The sequence below is a fragment of the Mercenaria mercenaria genome, chromosome 7 (assembly GCF_021730395.1).
Source record: "Mercenaria mercenaria strain notata chromosome 7, MADL_Memer_1, whole genome shotgun sequence".
NCBI classification, from domain to species: Eukaryota; Metazoa; Mollusca; class Bivalvia; order Venerida; family Veneridae; genus Mercenaria; species Mercenaria mercenaria.
The window spans coordinates 22813410-22840983 of record NC_069367.1 but is presented as its reverse complement, the minus strand read 5'-3'; the positions used below and the strand labels follow the sequence as shown (position 1 = coordinate 22840983).

General features: G+C 34.9%; 1 protein-coding gene across 3 annotated transcripts in view; it reads right to left on the bottom strand.

Annotated features, from left to right (window-relative positions):
* Positions 1-26024, bottom strand: part of LOC123554757 (tripartite motif-containing protein 26-like) — a 43674-nt gene extending 17650 nt beyond the window's left edge. For all 3 annotated transcript variants that reach the window (XM_053547781.1, XM_053547780.1, XM_053547782.1), the window contains exons 1-5: positions 25880-26024; positions 19843-20235; positions 17160-17255; positions 3248-3475; positions 2376-2401 (exon numbers count right to left, since the gene is read on the bottom strand). In XM_053547781.1, coding sequence (XP_053403756.1) covers positions 2376-2401; positions 3248-3475; positions 17160-17255; positions 19843-20235 — 743 coding nt within the window. In that variant the 5' untranslated portion in view covers positions 25880-26024. The remainder of the gene's footprint in view (positions 1-2375; positions 2402-3247; positions 3476-17159; positions 17256-19842; positions 20236-25879) is intronic.
* Positions 26025-27574: the final 1550 nt, after the last annotated feature.

The following is a 27574-nucleotide window of genomic DNA, read 5'->3' as shown; positions in this document are numbered from 1 at the left end:
TTAACCTTTAAAATAACCTATGTATAACACATTGGTGACCTTGACCTTGAGTATGATGGGCTCAGCCCCTACATATACTGTGTTTGTATACTGGACAATGTTTATGTGAAGTTATTGTAAGGTATAAGCAATAGTAACAAAGATATGACAGAAAAACAAAGGTTGCCAAAAAACTTTAACCTTATAATACCTAGGTATAACACCTTGGTGACCTTGACCTTGGGTATAATGGGCCCATACCCTGTACATACTTTGTTTGTATGCTGGACAATGTTCATGTAAAGTTTCAGTAAGATATAAGCAATAGAGACAAAGATATGACAGAAAAAACAAAGATTGCCGACAAACTTTAACCAAGAAAGTTCACGCCAACGCCGACACGCCAACACCGACGACGGGGCGAGTAAAATGGACCCCCTATTCTCCGAACAGTGGAGCTAAAAACGTATTTTTAACCAAAACGACCTTATGTGCAATGAACTGAAACCATTTGAACCACTTTGAAAGAGGGCTACCCAGAGATCATTTGTGTAAAGTTTCATCAAAATCCATTCAGTGCTTTTGAAGGAGATACTGTTTAAAGAAATTGTTATGAAGAGTGACCATGCCCTATGGCAGCCAATTTTTCTTTGATATATCAGAAAAATTTGAACACTATTTGTAGAAAGTCACACAAGAACCATCAGTGTAAAATTATTTTAAAATCGGACTAGCAGTTTCACACAAGAAGATTTTTAAAGTTTCCATTATATACACACATGGAAAAGTGACCACGCTGTGATATTGTTCTAAAAACGGTCTAGCGGTTTCACACAAGACGATTTCCACCATATACATATAGCGAAAAGTGACCCTGCCCTCTGGCGGCCATGTCTTTTGACGAATCAAAATATTTTTGAACAATCTTGGTAGAGGGTCACACAAGGACCATTTGTGTAAAAATTATTTTAGAATCGGGCCAGCATTTTTAAACAAGAAGATTTCTTTTAATTTCAACTATATACATATAGGGAAGTGACCATGCCCATGTTTTTTGTTGAATCGGTATAATTTGAACAATCTTTGTAGAGGGTGACATTATAAAGGACCGTTTTTTTTGTGAAATCATTTCAAAATCGGACAATCGGTTTAGGAGGAGATGTCGTTTGAAATGTTTTCTATTTTTAGCCGTGCAACCAAGCGAAATTGTTTGAACAACTTCGATAGAGGACCATCCAAGGAATATCTATGTCAAGTTTCATCAAAGTCCATTCAGTAGTTTTGGAGGAGGCATCTTATAAACACAATTGTTGACGAAGGACGGTGAGACAAACAAATGAACGGACGCACAACGGACACAGCGTGATCATAAAAGCTCATTATGAGCGTTGTTCAGGTGAGCTAAAAAGTTATTTAATGTTTTTTGTTATATTTTGATATAATGCCCTAAAACTGCATAAGCATTAGAACAAACTTCATGATACAAAGTTGTTTAACATTTCTTCTAATTTTAGCTCTGGTGTCACCCAAGATGGACAAAGCAGAACTATTACAATGATACTACAGGTCAAGTTTGATGAAGATCAACAAAAGCATTTCATGAGAAGAAGACATGTAAAGGTTTTTCTATTTTTAGCCAAGTGCCCCAATTTCAAAACAAAATTCATAGAGGACCTTAAAATGATACTGCAGGCCAAGTCTGATGAAGATCTGCCAGCGGTCCATTAGAAACCATCTAAAGTTTATTTTTTCTATTTTACCTAAGTTGCCCCTAGATGGACAAAACACAACCGCTTAACAAATTTGGAGAAAACCTTATAATATTGTTATAGACAAAGTTTGATGAAGATCCATCAAGCTGTTTATGAAAAGAAGTAATTTGAAGGTCTATTTTAGCTTAATTGGTCCTACAGAGGCCAAGCGTCCCGATTTGGACAAAATTAGTGCTGCCAAACAAAACCAGTGTTAAGAATTTCTGAAGAGGATTATCTAAAACACATCGATTCAAATTTTCATTAGTTTCAACAAGATAGTTTCGAGGCGAAAACGTTGTGGGAAACGTTTAAGACCCTAGACAGACTGGCAGTAATCACCAACACACACATACCTTGAGCATGTTCTACTCTGGTGAGCTACATAATAGCATGCAAATAATCATGGTACAAATTGTTCCTATGACAATTGAGCTTTGATTCATTGGTGATGATTACAAATTAAAACACAGAATTTTTTATATGATGAATATAATTGTTAATAATATTTGATACCAGCAATGATACTTACCCCCTAGTGGTATAGCTTTATTTCTAGATTTATGGTGAGCTAGAAAAGCTCGACAGAACTAGCCAGTCTATCTGATTGTCAATTGATATCTATTAAACAGTTATCATACATACCCACTTTCATCATATTCTTTTATGACCTAAAATGTAAGCATCAAGCATGAAATTTAATTTATGAAATAATGATTGTCAGGAGTTAAACATATCTCAACAAGAAAAAAAACTGTTGAATTTTTATTCTGCATCGAACATTTAATATACAAGTTGAATCCAATACTAGCTTTTAGTAGCATGCTTGTCCTTCAGTTTTGACCTTGACCTTAGGCAAGTACAACTGCAACATGTACTAATGAGACAAACCTTTACTCCATTTTTCATAAAGATCCTAATTGGGGTTAAGACAGTAAGGACTGTACAAGAAATCCAAAGTTATAATAAGGTAAAAATAAGATAAAACTTTGAATTTGGACTGAAACAACAAGAACATAATTATATTCTACATGATGTCTTGATCAAATGAAATTTCACTCCAAGTTACAACATTTTCTGTATATGGGTATTTTTAGTTTAGAATCGAACTGAGATAATGTTCTGATGTGAAAGTTTTCCTGCTATCTTCGGTGGAGGAAAACCATAGGTGCTCCTCCGGGCATTGTTTTAGGCATACCCTGCTGGCACATGAGTAGAACCATCTATCTGCCAAAAGTCAGTTGGATGGCTTTGATCACAAGAAGTATTGTACGCTCCAAATCAGGTTCAAAACCTTCATCTGAGTCTTGGGCAAGTGATCTGAAAACAGCAAGCTCATCCATTCAGGCAAGAAGGTCTCAATAAACCTATTGTTTTGAATACAGTCAAACATGCTTTAAAGACCACCTCTGAACGGAGAACACCTGGCTGTAAAAACCACGTCCCCATAAAGACCAACTTTTGGCTCTCCCACGGGTGGTCTTTATAGACAGGTTTGACTGTATTGTAAAACTTACCTTGAACGAAGTCGCAGGATCTTTTTCAAATTCATCATGGCATTTAATAAGTTTTTCTCCATATGTAACTTTCCGTTTCAATTCAGATTCCCTCTCTGTGCACACATTCATCAGCTCATGAACTACATTGGAAATAGCCTGATCCCCATGTGTCTGTAAACTCTCTACGTTTGCTTTGATACAAGCAATTAAACGTTTGAAGTTTAACCTGCTCTCCTCCTCACCTCTCTAAAATATCAATGTTTTTGTGAAAACAAACATATATATGTTTCCTCTAAATGCTTTTATAAAGTGTTTTTGTTGAGTTTTATGTCATACTAACAAAATTATAGGTCTTATGGTGACTTAACAGTTTTGATAGTAGAGGCAGACCCAAGGAGCCCCTCTAGGTATTATTTCAGGCATGGGCAAGCCCCTTTCCACCGACCTTCCTTGAGCCAAAATAGATGACTTCCTCAAAGGTTTGAAACCCATAGCAGTGAGGAGAAAAGTGATCTGAAGTCAGCGACTTACATGTAGGTTCCTTTCAATGAACTGATTCAAATGTGCATACAGTCATTGTCAAAAAACAAAAAAGTAGGTCAGAAAGTCACATTAATGGTCATTGAAAGTCTTTTTAAAGATCAGCATGCAAAACTATACAGTCATGTCATCCAAAATTCAAAGCTGTATCTTATAAAAGAAACAAGAAAGTAGGTCAGTGGGTCATATTCAAGGTCATTGAAAATCAGTTTCAAAATCGGTGTGCAAAACTGTACATGTCATCCAAATTTTAACACTGTATCTTAAAAAACAAGAAAGTAGGTCAGTTGGTCATATTCATGGTCACTGAAGGTCAGTTTTAAGATCGGTGTGCTAAACTGTACAGTCATGTCATCAAAATTTCAAGGCTTTATCTTAAAAAACGAGACACTAGGTCAGAAGGGCAAGATTAATGTCAAGTGACCCCTAATTACTTGGAGTTATAAGGTAATTATAATTAAACAGACGAGAAAACATGATCAGATATTTTTTGAAGATTTTTTTCCTATATAACTTATGTGAAAACTATGTGACCCCCGGGGCAATGCCTCTTTTCACCCCAGGAGCATAATTTGAACAATCTTATTAGAGAGCCACTAGGCAAATTGCGACAGACTGAATATCAAAACCTAGGCCTTGAACTTTTAGTCAAAAAGATTTTCAAAACAAAATCCTATGTAAGTCTATGTAAAATTTGGAACCCCCAGGGTAGGGCCTCGTTTTACCCCAGAGGCATAATTTGAACAGTCTTGGTAAAGGACCACTAGGCAATGCAAAATACGATAAATCAAAAGCCTAGACCTTGCAGTTTCAGACAAGAAGATTTACAAAAAAATTCCTATATAAGTCTATGTAAAACTCGAGAACCCTCAGGCGGGGCCTCTTTTCACCCCAGGGGTACAATCTTGGTAGGGTACCATGGCGCAATGGTACATACCAAACATCAAAGGCCTGGGTATTGTGGTTTCGGACAACAAGATTTAAGTCTATGTATAACTTGAGACCCCCGGGGCGGGGCTTCTTTTCGTCCCAGGGGCATAATTTGAACAATTTTGGTAGGGAACCAAAAGGCAAATTCCATGGTTTAGCGCAGTACTGGTCTAAGTGACATTTCTTCTCAAAATCACTTTTTTACAGATTTGTATACACTATAAGGTCTAATAAACAGTCTGTGAAAAAAATAGGGTAATTTACCTTTTTTACCCACTTTTACCCTCAAGAAACATATCAGTCTATCTCAAACTGTTGGTCTTCATCACTGCAATAGAAGTCTAACTTGAGTTGGACTTCTATTTCACTGAAAAATTTGTTTTATGGCAAGTCTAACTTGAGTTGGACTTACATTACACTGACAAAATTGTTTGATTTTGCCTATAATGTTATAACTGAACCTGTCAAATTAATTGGAACAAAATGTTGTGATTTCTTTTTAAGTTAAGTACTGCATTAAAGTAAGTGGTGTAGTTAGAGCAAGAAATGCTTGGTCATCTCAATCAAGAATTACAGCCAAAACTTCTAATACCTGTACAAGTATCAGGCAAATTGTCGGCTTAGTAAATCTAGAATTTCAAAACTATTTTGACTGGTTGCTTTCAAAGCATCTTCGAATATTTTTGTTTTATTAAGATTGTGATGCATAACAAAGCTGCACTAAGATTTTCTTGCAAAAATAGACTGGATTTAGTGAACGTATAAACTCTTTCTAAAGAGTTATGAAAAATACTGTCACTCAAGGCACACTACTGCTATGATGGAGTGGCATTTTTGTTAAAACTTGGTTTATAATTTGTTCAGTCTGGATTTAACACAAATTTTTCAACAATATTTTTAATTTGTTTATCAGTTATTTATCAGTATTGTTGATTTCGTTTTCAAGCATTAACATTTGAAGTTCGCAAGTTGCAACAGCACATTTTGACACTCATTTATACATTTATACCTATTTTTCTCTTCCAATCAGCAATTTGCATTTATACAATAATTATGACTGTTCAGTATATTTCTGTACTGAATACAGTATATTCCATATTTAATCATGGTGTAACCATTTTACAAATTTCCTAAGTTAACGACACGATAAAAAATATCTCCTCATGAAATTCAACGTCAATAAATACTTCAATCAACTATTCTTTTTCTTACAAACCAAGTCTGCTATAATTATTCTTCGTGACTGCAATCTTTGATTCTAAAGGATCTTTTTACAGACTGAATTTTCATTATCGGGCTTTAATATTTGGTACGTAACATCACCAAGTGGTCCTCTAACAAGGTTGTTCAAATTATTCCCCTAGGATCAAATACGGCCCCGCCTTGGGGTTACATGGTTTACACAGACTTATATAGGGAAAACGTTGAAAATCTTCTTGTCAAAAAGCACAAGCTAGGCATACAGCCCCAATATTTGGCATGTGACATCATCTGATGGTCCTCTTATAAAAATTGTTCAAATTGTTCACCTGGGGTGAAAAGAGGCCCTGTCCCGGAGGTCCCAAGTTTTACAAGACTTAAACAGGAAAAACTTAAAAGATCTTCTTGTCTGAAACCAAAAGACCTAGGCCTTTGATATTTGGTATGTAGCATTGTGAAGGCTTAGGGCAATACCCCACACGCAATCTTACATGGGGCTATATCTGGGCAAATTAAAACCATACGGATCCCACATGTGACCCATATTGTAAGTATTTGCCCACACTAGATCCATATGGGACCCATTTACAATGTCTCAGCAATGTAAATTACAAATGTATTCATTTTAAGTTTATAAGTGGTGTCAGCAGAATAGAATTCCACATTTTAAGTTTTCTTCGAATATTTGTATATTTGTTTGGGTCTCAGAAAAAACACGTTTCAAAGAAGGGTCCCAACGGGGTCCCATATTGTAAGCATTTGCCCACATTGGACCTATATGGGACCCCTATAGAATAACTCAGTGATGTAATATACCAATACATTCTTTTTAAGTATATAAATGGAGTCACTGGCGTAGAAATTCGTTTTTTATGCTTTCTTTGAATGTTTCTACGTTTTCTTTGGTCTCAAAAGAAACACATTTCCCAGAACGGTCCCATCTGGGTCCCATATTACAAGTATTTGCCCACATCAGACTCATATGGGACCCATGTACAATGCCTCAGTGAAGTGATACATCAACATCTTGATTTTAGACTATAAGTTTTGTCCCTAGCATAAAAAATTGTCGGCTTAGTAAATCTAGAATTTCAAAACTATTTTGACTGGTTGCTTTCAAAGCATCTTCGAATATTTTTGTTTTATTAAGATTGTGATGCATAACAAAGCTGCACTAAGATTTTCTTGCAAAAATAGACTGGATTTAGTGAACGTATAAACTCTTTCTAAAGAGTTATGAAAAATACTGTCACTCAAATCACACTACTGCTATGATGGAGTGGCATTTTTGTTAAAACTTGGTTTATAATTTGTTCAGTCTGGATTTAACACAAATTTTTCAACAATATTTTTAATTTGTTTATCAGTTATTTATCAGTATTGTTGATTTCGTTTTCAAGCATTAACATTTGAAGTTCGCAAGTTGCAACAGCACATTTTGACACTCATTTATACATTTATACCTATTTTTCTCTTCCAATCAGCGATTTGCATTTATACAATAATTATGACTGTTCAGTATATTTCTGTACTGAATACAGTATATTCCATATTTAATCATGGTGTAACCATTTTACAAATTTCCTAAGTTAACGACACGATAAAAAATATCTCCTCATGAAATTCAACATCAATAAATACTTCAATCAACTATTCTTTTTCTTACAAACCAAGTCTGCTATAATTATTCTTCGTGACTGCAATCTTTGATTCTAAAGGATCTTTTTACAGACTGAATTTTCATTATCGGGCTTTAATATTTGGTACGTAACATCACCAAGTGGTCCTCTAACAAGGTTGTTCAAATTATTCCCCTAGGATCAAATACGGCCCCGCCTTGGGGTTACATGGTTTACACAGACTTATATAGGGAAAACGTTGAAAATCTTCTTGTCAAAAAGCACAAGCTAGGCATACAGCCCCAATATTTGGCATGTGACATCATCTGATGGTCCTCTTATAAAAATTGTTCAAATTGTTCACCTGGGTGAAAAGAGGCCCTGTCCCGGAGGTCCCAAGTTTTACAAGACTTAAACAGGAAAAACTTAAAAGATCTTCTTGTCTGAAACCAAAAGACCTAGGCCTTTGATATTTGGTATGTAGCATTGTGAAGGCTTAGGGCAATACCCCACACGCAATCTTACATGGGGCTATATCTGGGCAAATTAAAACCATACGGATCCCACATGTGACCCATATTGTAAGTATTTGCCCACACTAGATCCATATGGGACCCATTTACAATGTCTCAGCAACGTAAATTACAAATGTATTCATTTTAAGTTTATAAGTGGTGTCAGCAGAATAGAATTCCACATTTTAAGTTTTCTTCGAATATTTGTATATTTGTTTGGGTCTCAGAAAAAACACGTTTCAAAGAAGGGTCCCAACGGGGTCCCATATTGTAAGCATTTGCCCACATTGGACCTATATGGACCCTATAGAATAACTCAGTGATGTAATATACCAATACATTCTTTTTAAGTATATAAATGGAGTCACTGGCGTAGAAATTCGTTTTTTATGCTTTCTTTGAATGTTTCTACGTTTTCTTTGGTCTCAAAAGAAACACATTTCCCAGAACGGTCCCATCTGGGTCCCATATTACAAGTATTTGCCCACATCAGACTCATATGGGACCCATGTACAATGCCTCAGTGAAGTGATACATCAACATCTTGATTTTAGACTATAAGTTTTGTCCCTAGCATAAAAATTGTCGGCTTAGTAAATCTAGAATTTCAAAACTATTTTGACTGGTTGCTTTCAAAGCATCTTCGAATATTTTTGTTTTATTAAGATTGTGATGCATAACAAAGCTGCACTAAGATTTTCTTGCAAAAATAGACTGGATTTAGTGAACGTATAAACTCTTTCTAAAGAGTTATGAAAAATACTGTCACTCAATCACACTACTGCTATGATGGAGTGGCATTTTTGTTAAAACTTGGTTTATAATTTGTTCAGTCTGGATTTAACACAAATTTTTCAACAATATTTTTAATTTGTTTATCAGTTATTTATCAGTATTGTTGATTTCGTTTTCAAGCATTAACATTTGAAGTTCGCAAGTTGCAACAGCACATTTTGACACTCATTTATACATTTATACCTATTTTTCTCTTCCAATCAGCGATTTGCATTTATACAATAATTATGACTGTTCAGTATATTTCTGTACTGAATACAGTATATTCCATATTTAATCATGGTGTAACCATTTTACAAATTTCCTAAGTTAACGACACGATAAAAAATATCTCCTCATGAAATTCAACATCAATAAATACTTCAATCAACTATTCTTTTTCTTACAAACCAAGTCTGCTATAATTATTCTTCGTGACTGCAATCTTTGATTCTAAAGGATCTTTTTACAGACTGAATTTTCATTATCGGGCTTTAATATTTGGTACGTAACATCACCAAGTGGTCCTCTAACAAGGTTGTTCAAATTATTCCCCTAGGATCAAATACGGCCCCGCCTTGGGGTTACATGGTTTACACAGACTTATATAGGGAAAACGTTGAAAATCTTCTTGTCAAAAAGCACAAGCTAGGCATACAGCCCCAATATTTGGCATGTGACATCATCTGATGGTCCTCTTATAAAAATTGTTCAAATTGTTCACCTGGGGTGAAAAGAGGCCCTGTCCCGGAGGTCCCAAGTTTTACAAGACTTAAACAGGAAAAACTTAAAAGATCTTCTTGTCTGAAACCAAAAGACCTAGGCCTTTGATATTTGGTATGTAGCATTGTGAAGGCTTAGGGCAATACCCCACACGCAATCTTACATGGGGCTATATCTGGGCAAATTAAAACCATACGGATCCCACATGTGACCCATATTGTAAGTATTTGCCCACACTAGATCCATATGGGACCCATTTACAATGTCTCAGCAACGTAAATTACAAATGTATTCATTTTAAGTTTATAAGTGGTGTCAGCAGAATAGAATTCCACATTTTAAGTTTTCTTCGAATATTTGTATATTTGTTTGGGTCTCAGAAAAAACACGTTTCAAAGAAGGGTCCCAACGGGGTCCCATATTGTAAGCATTTGCCCACATTGGACCTATATGGGACCCCTATAGAATAACTCAGTGATGTAATATACCAATACATTCTTTTTAAGTATATAAATGGAGTCACTGGCGTAGAAATTCGTTTTGTATGCTTTCTTTGAATGTTTCTACGTTTTCTTTGGTCTCAAAAGAAACACATTTCCCAGAACGGTCCCATCTGGGTCCCATATTACAAGTATTTGCCCACATCAGACTCATATGGGACCCATGTACAATGCCTCAGTGAAGTGATACATCAACATCTTGATTTTAGACTATAAGTTTTGTCCCTAGCATAAAAAATTGTCGGCTTAGTAAATCTAGAATTTCAAAACTATTTTGACTGGTTGCTTTCAAAGCATCTTCGAATATTTTGTTTTATTAAGATTGTGATGCATAACAAAGCTGCACTAAGATTTTCTTGCAAAAATAGACTGGATTTAGTGAACGTATAAACTCTTTCTAAAGAGTTATGAAAAATACTGTCACTCAAGGCACACTACTGCTATGATGGAGTGGCATTTTTGTTAAAACTTGGTTTATAATTTGTTCAGTCTGGATTTAACACAAATTTTTCAACAATATTTTTAATTTGTTTATCAGTTATTTATCAGTATTGTTGATTTCGTTTTCAAGCATTAACATTTGAAGTTCGCAAGTTGCAACAGCACATTTTGACACTCATTTATACATTTATACCTATTTTTCTCTTCCAATCAGCGATTTGCATTTATACAATAATTATGACTGTTCAGTATATTTCTGTACTGAATACAGTATATTCCATATTTAATCATGGTGTAACCATTTTACAAATTTCCTAAGTTAACGACACGATAAAAAATATCTCCTCATGAAATTCAACATCAATAAATACTTCAATCAACTATTCTTTTTCTTACAAACCAAGTCTGCTATAATTATTCTTCGTGACTGCAATCTTTGATTCTAAAGGATCTTTTTACAGACTGAATTTTCATTATCGGGCTTTAATATTTGGTACGTAACATCACCAAGTGGTCCTCTAACAAGGTTGTTCAAATTATTCCCCTAGGATCAAATACGGCCCCGCCTTGGGGTTACATGGTTTACACAGACTTATATAGGGAAAACGTTGAAAATCTTCTTGTCAAAAAGCACAAGCTAGGCATACAGCCCCAATATTTGGCATGTGACATCATCTGATGGTCCTCTTATAAAAATTGTTCAAATTGTTCACCTGGGGTGAAAAGAGGCCCTGTCCCGGAGGTCCCAAGTTTTACAAGACTTAAACAGGAAAAACTTAAAAGATCTTCTTGTCTGAAACCAAAAGACCTAGGCCTTTGATATTTGGTATGTAGCACTGTAAAGGCTTAGGGCAATACCCCACACGCAAGCTTACATGGGGCTATATCTGGGCAAATTAAAACCATACGGATCCCACATGTGACCCATATTGTAAGTATTTGCCCACACTAGACCCATATGTGACCCATATACAATGTCTCAGCAACGTAAATTACAAATGTATTCATTTTAAGTTTATAAGTGGTGTCAGCAGAATAGAATTTCACATTTTAAGTTTTCTTCGAATATTTGTATATTTGTTTGGGTCTCAGAAAAAACACGTTTCAAAGAAGGGTCCCAACGGGGTCCCATATTGTAAGCATTTGCCCACATTGGACCTATATGGGACCCCTATAGAATAACTCAGTGATGTAATATACCAATGCATTCTTTTTAAATATATAAATGGAGTCACTGGCGTAGAAATTCGTTTTTTATGCTTTCTTTGAATGTTTCTACGTTTTCTTTGGTCTCAAAAGAAACACATTTCCCAGAACGGTCCCATCTGGGTCCAATATTACAAGTATTTGCCCACATCAGACTCATATGGGACCCATGTACAATGTCTCAGTGAAGTGATACATCAACATCTTGATTTTAGACTATAAGTTTTGTCCCTAGCATAAAATTTCCTGTTTTCTATGTTTTCTTTGATTTCTAATACATTTCTCTTCTCTAGTCTCAAAAATGTGTTTTCCAGAAGGGCCCATATGGGTCCCATATTTCCTTTCATGACTGTTCAGGCAGTGCAAATACATTTATATTATTTTTTTCTTTTTATTCCATTTCTTTTTTTAAGTGAAAGGAAATGTGTAACCATTTGGCAATCATATCTTAACTTGTTATTGCCTACACTGAATTTAACAAAAAGGAACTGAAAAAAAATCAAATCTCGCGAGATTTTTCGAATCTTGTGCAATTTGAAAAGGATTATGTTCATATTGGTTACGTTTCAGCAGGAACTTTATGCAGTTGGGTTTTCTTTGTAATCTTGTATTTGTCATTTATTTTCTTAAAAACATGTATAATGCTTATAATATATGTCCTGATATTTTATAAAAAATCATGATTTTTATGGACTTGCGCTCAGACTGACATTATTTTTTCTACTTTACAGAATGCGTTTACAAAGAATCTGTTATGAAGTGACCTGGAAATGCAATAGATCAAGAGAAAACACATTCCATAGTGATCCAGAAACAATTACATTGTACATGGGTATAAATCAGTAAGACCCACACAATTCAAGAACGCCCCTAAACAGCACATACTATTTACGAAATGAGACCCAGAAAGGTCCCACATGGGTTTTAAGATCTGGGACCTATAAGGAATCCATATTGGTCAAATATAGTATATACCATATGAGGCCCATGCCAAAATGGTTTGCAAAACCCATCTGGGTCCCATGTGGGTAGCCCATATAGGTCCCACATGGGAAACCATATGGGTTCTACATGGGTCCCATGTATGTTTGCGTGTTGGGTACTGATCTAAACTGATCATATAAAAAGTTATTTTGCATTGGAAACAAAATTAATTAACCTGTTGGCATAAAATGCTTTCAGAAATTATGGTTTACATTCATTTTTGGCAAAAAGCAGTTAAAGTGGTATATTTGGGAGTTGGACCATTATTGTTACGGTATAGAATTTATTAGCGCAATAAAAGACCAACTTGAGTAAGACCAATATTGCATTCAGTTTTTCATATTGTGACCATATTGTGACTTACGTTCTGTGCAAGTGTGATTAAAATCCAATGTAAAATGTCACTTCTGTTGTTCACAAGGTAAAGATTAAAAAAACTGGGCTCTTTCAAGGAGACTCCAGAACCTTTGATTGGATCTGCTGGGTTCATCATTGAATCCAGGATCTATTGTGGTTAAAGATATTTTGCAAGTTTGCATCAAACTAGAGATGCTTTTGAGAAAAGCGCATGTCTCCCACAACTGCCTAATCATCTTGCGCATGCGCTTTCGTGCACACAAAACGTTAGTCTATACTACTAATTTCGCATGCGCTTTCGTGCAGGCAAAACGCACCCTATACTACTAATTCAGGGGTGGTATAGTACGTCATCAGCAAGTGCGCGCAACACTTCCCGATGCAGCTTTTTATGTCAAAACACCTCGATTCGGTGAGTAAACTTGCGATTATTTCATTCGTAACGAACAGCTTCGGAAATGTCATATAGTCTAAAGTACCCGCCTATGTCTCTAGTTTATCACTGAAGTTTGCATTTTTCAACAAAGTCTTACGTTTAAGAGAACATTCGAGCACAATGCACTTCATGGAAACACTTCCCCATCCACCGCACTATATTATATCGCATAAGAAGAGTTTTCATGCATTTCTAATGACCCAATGCCTTGACGGGTGTTCTTTTATGGCAAACGGAGCCCAGTGATACCTTGATTAAATATCGGAATCAATAGTTTCAAAGAAATCAGTAATATAAAATTTCGCCTTCCCGGTTCACCAGGTGAAACGATGCACTTCCCGGCTCACCGCCCGTGTGGCATCGTGATAGTAATTTTGAGTAATCTTTCAATTTATTTTGACGCATGATACTTAAGTTGCCATACCAGCAAAACAAGTACTCAGCAATGAACGTTTATGTCAGTAATGAACAGTGCTTCTTTTACCTTGTAAGGGCTATGTTTTGACAGATTTACTCTTTCTCTTTCAGATCACAACTGAAAAGACCTGAAATAGTCGTACCCGTTTATAAGAATTAAATTTTGAAGCCAAGCACTTGGAGTTCAGCAGTATGATATCCGTGGACAGATGAACATAAACTGCATATAGTAATCGGGAATGAAAAAATTATACGTCAAAAAATCAGAATTATAGAAAGAACAAAACCCGCTTTTTGTGGATGTTTGCGACAAAATGTCAGAAATGAAGACCACAAAAGAAGTCGTTTTTTGAGATTCACTCACTGGTAATATGTGCAGACACCGTTTAAAACAGCTCACTGTTACGTGTGACCAGTACCGTACAATATGTAGTCATGAAGAACTTTTGTAGACGGAATTTAATTTTGCGTGACTATGGTGCTTAAAACTATTGTGATTTTTTAAAGAAACATTTTCATCTGTCTGTGTTGAAGTCACAGAGTCTTGTTAGTGCATCTTCTGTTCTAAATATCATTTGACAGATTTTGATGAAAGGCAACAGCAGTTTGAAACTTTGTATGAAATATAGTTGACACTCATAACGGATAGAACACAACCATGTAAATATTTTTGTTTTCTGTATGTTTCGTTCAATAAACGTTCACAAATTACATATATAGAGATATTGCCACTATATCAAGTTTTGTGTTACGACATTTTGGAGTTAAAATATAAGTGTAGTTGTGCAAAATCTCAACATTTTCTAATCTAATAGTTTCAAGAGTTATTATATTCCGATTTTTGTTGATTTTGAAGCATAGGCAGTGCATCTCCATTTCAACATATAATTTTCATAATTACAAAAACATGTACATGGTGTATATCATGGCAATAATACGTTTTAACGGTAACTTATCAATAACATTCAGAGCTTTCTTTTCCGTGTTATTCCTTCCTCTATATATGTTGACACAGAAAGCTGCTGTTGTCTATTCAGAACGTAGATGAAAACAAACGGCAAATTAAAATAAAACACCTTTAATTTCATAATAACCATGTTGTTGAGTGTATTATGCATTTTATAATATGCGATGATAAATTACCAATCGTCTTTATCGTTTTTCTTTCACAATAAAATTACCTCAAAAGGTTTTTTAAATTATTTTAAGATTTCCTGTTTGTCTGAATATTACCAATTGTTGAGAATATGTGACATAGAGATGTACACTACTTTTTGACCGAAAATAAAGGGTATACGAAGTGGAACGACTTTGTCAGATACGCGATCCTAATAAAACTTGTAAATATATTACATGAGCTGATAAGGGTTTGAATACAAAATCAGTAAAATTTCCAAATTTGAATAATCTTTTATACAACAACATTTTCAACAACTGAATAGTTTAAGAAAAGTAATATAATTTACATTGCAAGTAAAATTGTTCTACCGGTGTTCAAGCTCACTACGAGTTTTATGCGTTAAGATTTGCCAGCAAAATCTGAACATTGGTTATTATCAAATCCTGAACCGTTTCTAGTGTAGATTCAATCGATGTCCCATTCTACTAAGTGGTAATTATAATTCAGTTGCTGTCCTTCTTGTTCTTTCCCTGTGTACATCTAAAAACCCTTTGATACGAAAATTTCGTTGGCGCGAGACAGTCATTTCTCATTTTCCCGAGCAATTGTGATGAACACGTGGCCCCTGAAATGTTAAACAAAATTAAATAGCAGCATATCATTAAAAACTAAACTGCATTGGTGCGACTTAATGCCTTTAAAATTATATCAAAATGTTGTTCCTTAAAAACACAGCACATGATAATAATTTTACTATACAATTTTGCTTTACTTAGCATGGTATTATCAATGCATGTACTTATTTCTCTCATCGAGTCTTGCCTTGAACTCGAGTTCGGAATCAAAGCCATCCTACTCGATCATTTTCGATGACATGCCATATGTGTTATCGTGAAAAAGTAATAAAGTAATCAGAGTAACGAAATACTTTCTATTTAAAGTGAAAACTAAATATCATCACGTGTTGAAATGCCTATCTATGTACCCCTGATTAAGGTTTATCTACTGTTAAATTACTGAAATTAAATCAGTTATTTATATCCATACCTTCAAACAGCAACCAACATAGTCGTGTTTGGTACAAGACCTCTGAGCGTAGAAATATTTGTCTTTGGCAATTCTGTTAGAGGATGTTCTTCACTTCTCAGTGTTATATCGTCATCTTTTCGAAAATATTACGTCAATTATGTCTGTCATGCCAATCACTCAGCAAGCCTTTTTAACAATATTGACAATTTCATTGATGAAGACTAGAAATTTTGTTTCCTTTTTCATCTTTCATGTACACCTAAAATAACAAATATAAGGAAATGATAAACATATATCATACACGTTTATAGTATACAACAAATGTTCAAGATATGTCTCATTCTTTTAATAATACCTTCAAATGTTTAAATGAAGTTTACGGACCATCTAGTACAAGCACTTAAACGATTATTTATTCCAGATAATAGAACTTTCAGGCAAGGGTGGTCACATTTACATGAGCGCAATCCCGATTTTAGTCAGACTGGAAATTGGTGAGCCGGGAAGGACATCAATTCAGCTGATGAACCGGGAAGGCGAAATTTTAATTTACTGATTTTTCGGAAAGTTTAGATTCCGATAAATAATCAAGGTATCACTGACATCTGTTTACTATAAAAGAACACCCGCCAATGCTTGGATTTGTCAGAAATGCATGGAAACTCTTGTTATACGATAATATGGTGTGGTGAATAGGGAAGTGTTTCCATGAAGTGCATTTTGCACGAATGTTCTCTTAAACGGAAGGCTTTCTTGAAAAATGCAAACGTCAATGATAAACTAGACACATGTGCGGGTACTTTAGACTATATTTCATTTAAGAATCTATTCGTTATCAATGTTATAATCGCAAGTTTACTCACCGAATCGAGGTGTTTTGACATAAAAATGCCGCATCGGGAAGTGTTGCGCGTACCTGTTGATGACGTACTATACCACCCCTGTAATTAGTAGTATAGAGTACGTTTTGCTTGTATAAAAGCGCATGCGAAATGAGGATTTTTCGGTAATACACAAATCATTACTTCAATAATCAAATCTCTCTCTCTCTCTCTCTCTCTCTCTCTCTCTCTCTCTCTCTCTCTCTCTCTATTAAGCGAGAAAGAATTATTCTGACAATAATACACGAAAAGTCTTACTGTTATTTCTGTATGAGCTTTTTTCGTGTCAGCAAGCCGCTTGTTATAATCTGCTAATTTTCTTTTAACTGCTGGTATCTTCCTTTCAAAAATGTCCTGAAATAGTAATATGATAAGAGGGCCCAAGTGGCTCTATACTGCTCACGGACACCTCAGAAACACAAGTACATTTGTCAAGTATTGCATGGCAAAAACTTTTGGAGAAAGAAAAGATTTTATCAAGACTAACATTCTATTCAGGTTTCATGACTACTAGTATATTAAGGATAACATAGTGTAATAAACATATTTCATATCTTGTAACTGGATGGTAATATTTAAATGAAATTTGCTCACTTTAAAGACATTTAAAATTATAATATTTTCACTGGTAGATTTTTCAAATTTTATCATTTTTGGGAGGAGATAATCGGTATTTAAGTTAACATTGATGCCTATGGGAACTAGAAATTGCTTTTGTTAAAAAGCGCATGTCTCCCCCAATGCAAAGTCTTATAATAGGCAAGAAGTCAATAGGGGTCAGGAGCGAAAGTCAAAGAGACACTGATGGCTGGCTGCAATAGGAATCATCTACTTGGCATGTTCAGTCATCCCGCGAAGTTTCTTGGTCTAGTGGTTCTCAAGTCACTGTTCAGGCTCCTGTGACCTTGAACTTTGATCAAGTGGCCCCAAAATAAACAGGGATCATCTACTCTGCATGCCCAATCATGCTATTAAGTTTCAACATTCTAGATCAAGTGGTTCTCAAGTTATTTTCCAGAAATGATTTTACATGACCAGGCCCCTGTGACCTTGACCTTTAATAGACTGACCCAAAAATCAATAGGGGTCATCTACTCTGCAAGTTCAATCATCCTACGAAGTTTCAACATTCTGGGTCAAGTGGTTCTCAAGTTATTGATTGGAAATTGTTTTCCATGTTCAGGCTCCTGTGACCCCAAAATTGATAGGGGTCATCTATTCTGCATGTTCAATCATCCTATGAATTTTCAGCATTCTGGATCAAGAGGCTCTCAAGTTATTTACTGGAACTGGTTATCAATGTTCAGGCCTATGTGACATTGACCTTTAACGGAGTGACCCCAAAGACAATAGGGGTCATTTACTCTGCATGAACAATCATCCTATGAAGTTTCAACATTCTGGGTCGAGAGGTTCTCAAGTTATTGATCGGAAACGGTTTTCGATGTTCAGACCCCTGTGACCTTGACCTTTAACAGAGTGACCCCAAAGTCAATAGGGGTCATCTACTTTGCATGACCAATCATCCTATGAGGTTTCAACATTTTGGGTCAAGTGGTTCTCAAGTTACTGACCGGAAATGATTTTCAATGTTCAGGCCCCTGTGACCTTGACCTTTAACAGAGTGACTCCAAAATCAATAAGGGTCATCTACTCTGCATGACCAATCATCACATGAAGTTTCAACATTCTGGGTCAAGTGGTACTCAAGTTAGTGATTGGAAATGGTTTTCAATGTTCAGGCCCCTGTGACCTTGACCTTTGACGGAGTGACCCCAAAAACAATAGGGATCATCTAGTCTACATGACCAATCATTCTATGAAGTTTCAACATTCTGGGTCAAGTGGTTCTCTAGTTATTGTTCGGAAATTGTTTTCAATGTTCAGGTCCCTGTGACCTTGACCTTTGACGAAGTGACCCCAAAAACAATAGGGGTCGTCTACTTTTTAAGTTTGAAGGTTCTAGATCAAATGGTTCTCCAGTTATTGATCGGAAATGGTGTGACGTACGGACGGACAGGGCAAAAACAATATGTCTCCCCCAGAAGGGTGGGGGTGGGGGAGACATAAATATATAATTTCTTTGATTATGAGAATCTGAACTTGAGTTTCGAGAAAAGTTTGAGACAGAAAGCTGCATTATATGATTCCGATACAAATATCAAAAAGAAATCTTAAATTCCCTGAAGGGAAAAGGAGAAAATCTTTTTTTTTTCTAGTTTTCAGGAGAAATAACTCATGAAAAAAATTATCAGGGAAGGTAATCTAAAGGAATCTCAAGTTGTATGTACGCTTTTGGTAAACTGAGGCCTATTACACTATGTAAACCTTAAGTAAAAAGAAAACAGCCTCAGCAGTGCTAAACAAACTTTTTTATGAGTTGACCAAAATTAACCAGTGTTCCTTGATTCTGTACCAGTACAAACCTGTTCTCCACAAGTAACTACCAACTTCACCAAATGAATCAGATCGAGGTTGAGGACGAATGATTTCAGACATAATAACGTTTATCAAATCGTCACGGAAGAACATACAGAACAGCCTCGCTGGAGTTCGAACTCATGCACAATCCCGCGAACCGTAGACCAATGCTCTCCCTACTGAGCTAAGCAGGCGGGCTTCCAATCATAACATCAATGCGGCCTTAAACTGAAATACTGACTAAATTTACTTGATCTTCTTACTGAGGCAATCATCCTTTAAAGCGTGACAGGCACAGGGCCAGTTTTCTTCACTATAATTATTTAAAATTCCTACGATTTTAAGCAATTATCCAGTATCATTATTTAGGCAGTTTTTTTTACATTGGAATGTTAATATCAAATTCAAATTCATTTAATAAAGAGTCATTCTGACCAATGAAAATTAATTTATAGTTAATATAATAAAACAGTTAGGGGAAAAGGTATGAAAATCCAAAATGTACAGTAATAAAATCAACCTTCTGTTTGGCAATGGCTGACTCAAGGTCATCCGTATCATGGTTTCTATGATTCTCACTGAAGACACATTTCACACACAATAGTTTACAACATGTCTGACATATTACATGCGCTTTGCGCTCTCCCGTGTCGTCGTGATGTTCAACACATTTTGGTGTTTCTTTCACAGTTTGGACTAGTGCTGCTATTTTGAAGTCTTTCTTCAATGAACCTTCGTCATCATTTTCGATGGGTGCATTGCATTCTGGGCAAACTGGTCTTCTGTGACCAGTGTCCATGCTGTCCATAATGCATTTTTTGCAAAATACATGGAAGCATGTTAGACGGACTGGATCCTTATATAGCTCCAAACAGATGGAACAAGTAAGCTGCTCGTGCATTTGAGACATCATCTGAAGTGGTAATAAAAAATATGTTGCTGTTAGTAAAAATATTCATAGAAAATTATGTTTTGGGTCTTGGTGCTGTAATTTTGTTCAATTGCACCAAAATCTATGTTAAGTTGCAACCAAACATTTGCATTAGTATTGGAGATGGCCGCCCCCACACTCCTATCCTCGTTGGCTGAGAAGTGAACTGTATTCATCAAAGTTGCATGCATCCAATACTTTGGCAAAGGAATACAATTTTCACAAAATTTAGACCGAAAAGCTCACCAACGCCCAATTTCATACCTATATTTCAAACTTTTCCAGGGGAGATCCCTGGGTTGATCGTACTAAAATGAAAGGGGGATAGATAACCCTCCTGTATCTCAAAAGTTAAACCAAGGAATGCACCAGTGTCCACTATTTTATACCTGTATTTCAAAAGTATCCAGAGGAATACCTACTGATCCCGCTAACACAAGTGCAAAGCCCCACCTGTACCTACCCCCTACCCTCCCCACATGGCTATAAACATGCTATTATGATATGTAATGTAAGATGATTTATGGTGAATAAGCTTTTGTAGATAAATGTGACAGATGGTCATTTTTTTTTAAATGCGTTAACCCTTACCATGCTAAATTTCTATATTGAACTTGTCCATCTTTCAATTTGGACAGTACCATTAACTATTAAAATGGGTACTTACCAAAAACATACTGACTGAACGGCCAACAGTGCAGATCATGATCAGACTGTACAGATGTGCAGGCTGACCATGATCTATACTGTTTGCAAAGACAGAATCAATTGTGTCTAGCATGATAAGGTCTAGCATGATAAAATGGCAGAGTTACAGTAACTATATATAAAATGCTATTATGTTAAATGATAAATTTAAACTGTTTATGTTGTTCAATGGAACTGTGTGATAAATTTTGGCAAGATGAAAAGTATGTGCCACAGTTTGAATTTTATGTCTGTTTCTGGGCTGTTCACACAGCCACAATAAAGATCTTTATTGTGACTGTGTGTACTCGAGTTAATTGATATCTGCCAATGTCAAAAATCTTTTTATGTATGGCGCAGTAATTGCTAAATCAATGTCAATGTCAAAGACCTATCTGAATGTCAAAGGTTCTATTAATATACCGTTCATGTATTATGCCTAAATATAGTGATTTTCGGGAACGTCTGAAAAAGCATGTTTAGTAGCTATTTTTAATATAGCTTACTGGTTTTCAAGTCTATAACTTTTGTTATTGGAGTATAGATGTGCACATACATTATTGAAGAAGGGAAACAAAGAACTGATACACGTATTTCTTAAGGGGGAGGGGGCAGGTGTCAGGATTTGATGGTGGCCGTTGCGAGGCGTTACCAACGGTTAGGGAGGTAGTGTGCACTGTCTAACTATGGCTAAATTTTACCTTGGAAACTAGCACTTAATTGTTTCCCTATCTATTTTCGTGAGTGTATTTTTTGCAGTTTTCTGTATATTTTTCACTATATATGCATTATATACTTAAGCATGGTAACGTACTATTTACACCTAGATCAAACACACACCACAAACATTCTGTCTAAAAATATAACTACATTTGCACCGCTTTTCGTCAAGCTTTATCACATGTACGCAGGTATATATGATATACAAAATATCGCAAGTATTTCAATACTTATGCTCGGCCAGCACAAGCTTTAACCAACAACCATTCAAAACCAAATAATTAATCTGCAAAACTCAAAGCAAAAAATCTATTCAAATAATACACAACCAAACTGCAGAATATCAATTTATACACCTCTAAAACTCAAAAGAACCCATCAACACACAAATTCAAACAACCAACCAAATCATAAACTTCAAATTCACAAAAGAACCAACAATTCCAACCGCCAACAACGAAGTATCAACTTCAAACCAAAAACCACAATTAAACAACCAAAATTTTCGCCGAGTAACTCAACAATTATGTACAATAAAATGTACGCCACCAATCTGCAACAAATAAATCAATAAACAAATCTTTCCTTCGAAAATCGAGCCACCAACTGACTCTAAATGACAGTCAATATATCACATGCGTCTTTCTGGACGGATTACACCAAACCGGAAGTGACTACTCAGTGTTACATGTGAAGTAGTCCAAAATGTAGTTCCATGCTATGGATGAAATCTGGTATAATGAGTGACATGAGGAGGTGACAGTTAAATTTTTGGCTTATGTTTATTGCTTATAGTATTGAGAATAGATCTAGACCATTTTCATTGTAAATTTCTTGGAATAAGTTTTATTCTTTGCGAAAAATGTCTACCTACGCGTAACTGCTAAACGGCTGTTTTCATGGGGGCATTTTTAGAGGGTGATGTTTCTCAGAACAGATTATTTTTCTTATATTCAACATAACATGTCAATATTACTCTATTTTTGATAAGAAGACATGTTATACTAAATGACCATATATGGTTTTCATATCATTGAAATGCTCTAAAGTGCTGAAAATGAGGTCTGAATGTTTTGTTATTAATATGAAATAAATAAGGAATTGAATTGGTAGAATGTAACCTTCTCTCGCCAGCGCGACCAAAACTGATAAAACTCTCATAATACTGTGTAAAATTCCATATACCTGTCAACACCTAATAATTATCTCTCAATACCGCAGTGGTTATTTTATCAGCGAGGTTTAACAAGTTGTATAATGTAGCAACATGTAAATACAGATAAACTTTTCTCTCTGCCGTTTTAGCTAGTGTACAATATATATTTACAACTTCTGGTTTAACGCCGTTTTGCAACAGGCAACTACGAATTATTCTGACAGCGGGGTTCGAGGATTTACAAAGCATTTTTTATTAAGATTTTCAGTAAATCTCATGATATTTTTCAAGAATAAATTTCCAACATTGGCCAATTTTAACAGATCGCTGTAAATATTAATGTATTGTTTTATAGTTGAGATTGTATGTCGGCATTATGTTTGACTAAAAGCAAATATTTAAGATACATGGTCATATCTTAAAAAAATAACCAAATGGCGTCCCGCGAGTGCCAACGACAGGACAAGGGGGACAGCACGAGCGGTGGCTTCCCACCCCACCCTCATCCTGTTTTTTCTTTTAAGGGGGTTCTCCCCTGGGAAAATTTTATGATTTGGGATGCCAGTAAGTGCGTTTTCCTTACATCTCGAAAGCAGTTTCTGTTAAGATTTTCAGTCAATTTGATGATATTTTTCATGGACAGCTGTCCAACATTTTGTCAATTTCATCAGATTTCTATAAATGCATTTATTATAGTTGATATGTATCTAGGCATTATTTAAGATAAGTAATTATACTCTGAAAGTAATAACTAAATTATTTTAATAACCAGAAAAAATAGCTTTCGGTATCTTTTTTAACACAATTATTTCCCATTTTTTAAACAAACAGCATGTTTTCTTTTTATTTAAACAATTATTATAGAACAGAACAGAACAGATATTTATTCAAGTCGTATGCATATACAGCATATTGACATTTCTAATACAAAGTAAAAATTAAAGCATGCATAGTAATAACAAATTGGCTCAATAACGCATACATATCTCAGTTAGTCAAATATAAAGTCATGTTATTATGCGAGTGTGTTTCTTATGTACGATTTAATAAATCCTGTCTTTTCTTGAAAGCTTTGGTTAGGTATAATGCCACTTTATGCAATACCCATACCAAAAAATTTATTACGTAAAACATTATTACAATGTTTATAGTAACATACAAAAATACACGTATTATAGATTATAAAAGAAATCGTCCTTTAAATCATACCAGATTAAAGTTTGACACGAAGTGTTCAAAGTTGTTTTTACCGCTCAAGATTGAAAAACTGGTGGACAATTTCATTAACAAGGCAATATTTCGAAATACGGCGACGGCCTTGATTAATTATATTCAATGCTATTATCAATATAAGATACACGGTTTGCAGATAGAGAATGATTCGCAGACTAGATCTATAGTAAGTTGCCAGCAGGTTCCGATATAAATAATAGATGACTGGAATCATCTACACTTAACAGTTGTGAGCTGTTTTTAACATTCATAGTTGTAGGTTTAACATGTAATGTTTGTTAAGTCATGATACGCAAGTTAATCGTTTTGCCTTCAAGGATTAATACAATTTTATATCATATGAGATTTATATTTTGTTACATTTCTCTTTAGGAAAAAGCCTGGTTCGACTTGTCAAAGAAAAAGAAGAGCTATTGCAGAACAGAACAGAACAGAACAGAACATGACTTTATTAACTCAAGTTACATATGCAACATGTGAGTATACAGACAAAAGTAAATTATTGCACTCGCTCCGGTGTCGAATTCGGCGTCGGCATCGTCGTTGATTAAAGTTTTTGATAACGTCAAATATCTGTTACTAAAGCTAATGACTTGAAACTTAAAATAGTTATCTGCGTTCAAAGTATGCACCAGGAGAAACAATCCCCATAACTCGGATTTGCATTTGACAGAGTTATGCCCCTTTTTAACTTAGAATTTTTGGTTAAGTTTTTTTATTAAGTCAATATCTCTGTTACTATCAAAGCTATCGACTTGAAACTTAAAACAGTTTAATTTAATCTACGATCAAAAACTACACAAGGAGAAACAATCCCCTTAACTCTGATTTACATTTTGATGGATTTATGCCCCTTTTCAACTTAGAATTTTCGTTTAAAGTTTTTGATAAAGTCAAACATCTCTGTTACTTTCAAAGCTATTGACTTGAAACTTAAAATAGTTATCTTCGATCGAAGTCTTCACCAGGAGAAACAATCCCCATAACTCGGATTTACATTTCCCTTTTCAACTTAGAATTTTCATTTAAAGTTTTTGAAAACGTCAGATATCTCTGTTACTATCAAAGCTATTGAATTGAAACTTAAATTGCTTTTTACTATCAAAGTCTACACCAGGAGAACAATCCCCATAACTCTGATTTGAAATTTTATGGAGTGATGCCCCTTTTTGACATAGAATTCTTTTGTTAAAGTTTTTTTGATAAAGTCAAGTATCTCTATTACTTATAATCAAAGCTATTTAAACTTGAAACTTAAAATTGTTATTAACTATCAAAGTGAACACTAATGGAGAAACAATTTCCATAACTTTGATTTGAATGTTGTCAGATCGAGTTATTCCCCTTTAAACCTTGAATGTTTGTTTAAAGTTTTATAACGTTTTTTAGGCCTAAAACGATCTTTGTTTCCGGTAACATGCTAAAAAAATGAGGGTAGGTAGGTTGGATTTTTCAGAAGGGAGACTTTTCAGAAACTATTTTTGTGCCAAAAAATGAATACAAACAAGGCGGTAAGTTTATTTCTATAATTATTGGCAATATTGGGCATGTTTAAAGCATAGAAAGTGCAGTTTTGTAACTTTTTGTCAAAAAGTTGAAAATAATTTTCTTCAAGGCCGTAAAAACATTTAGGGTCGGGCCAAAAATTAAGAGTAGGTCTGGATACCGGAAACGAACAATTTTCTTTTTTACGCCTTACCGACAAAACTAATTTTGAGTCAAGCACTGAGAAAAGTCGAGCGGACTGTCTTACGGACAACTCTTGTTAGATAAGAATTGACGCGGTGGATCACTGAGATAATAATTTAAGGCTTAAGAAACTTTACTTACCTGATTCGTCTTGGCACTTAACAGTTACAAATGAGGCACAACTTTACAAAACTCTATATGAAATCTACATTATCCGTGTCAAATGAAAGAATGTTGATAAACTGCCAAACGAACGTAACATTTACTTTGCGCTGATTTTTGTTGGCTATTTATAGCTCCCATTTAAAGCTTCTCGCTCACAGTTTGGGTTATTTTTTTTTTCAACCAAGTTTGACATGACGTTGAAAAATGATAAAGAAGGTGAAAATAAAGGTTAGATATTTGTAAAAATGCAAACAAAATAAGAATGTAAATTTTCTGCATCTCAAATGCATAGCAACGGTTTACTACTGTCTGCGCAATATTTTTGTTTAAATGCTAAAACGTTATGTCAATAAGTTTGTACTACTAGACACTTTCAAACTACTCACTATTGAATCATTTTTCGCGTAAAAAGTGCGAGTTAGTCCCTTTAAATCAGGAAGTCGTTTGAGTGCAAAAATATAACAACGACTTCCGTTAGTCTCTGTTTAGACTAGCCACTAGACTGATAATAAAATATTTCTACATCCCCACCCCCCACTTTTTGTCGAATTCAATTCCATAGAGACCAAAGCCAGTCTATTTTAGAGATTTTCACATAGGAATAAAGTTAAAATTATCTTGATATTATATCATAATGATATTGGACACAGGATATAGACTGGCTCAGTTCACTACATTCAATCATAGAAATGTTAAAAGATATGTCATAGTCTAGGAGCTAGTCTAGTCTCTGTTATTTAATGAATAAAGAATGTATGAGAACAATGCAAGTGAAAATTATATGAACTGGATCTTACTGAAATATTTGAAATAAGCTTTTCTGGTAAAAATAATTTGTTAATTAGGGTAAAAAAAGTGCTTGAAGGCTATAAGGGTGATAATGTTAAAAAAGATACATGCCTGCAATAGAATCTTCTACATGTACTTTATGACGCGAAATAGTGAAAGACAGCAATCCTGTTAGCATGTTAAAAGATGAAAAGAAAGCAAATAAGTGAAAAAAAAAAAACATTGCTTTCTCATATAATACTGGATGAAGGCATCAATGTCAGAGGTGATAACTATGGTCAGTCAGGTTCCATAATTTAATGGCGCGAGGAAAGAATTAGAAATTAAGTCGCCATTTTACCTATCATTGTGTCGGTGCGACACTAAACCGAACAAATAAATAAATAAATATGGTAATCTCACGTGACTTGTACAAGTTTGTCCGAAGTTAAGTACATGAAAATGCATTTGTTAACATAAGTGACTTGCAATGTAAGCTTGGAACCTAGCAGGTACACGATGTCATTTCAACCTTGAAATATGGTCAGAACAAAAAAAAAACAACGTTGATCCAACGTTGATTTAACGTCGGACACTCAACAATGAAATGTTAATCGAAAATCAAAGTTGTTTTAACGCTGGAATAATGTTTATCTTTCAACGTTGGAATATGGTCGAAATTACAGCGTACAGTAATGTTTCAACGTTGAAAAATCGTTCATATCTGACCGATGAAATATAAATTATGGTCTGGCTGATTCTTTTTAGTTTGGAAAAAAAGGAGAAAAAAAAACAACAACAACAAAATAAAATCAAATGGCATCTACAAATATATATATGCATGTATCAGGAATCGTAACCTCGATTTTCCATGAAAAAATGAACATGTATCCGTGGTAATAT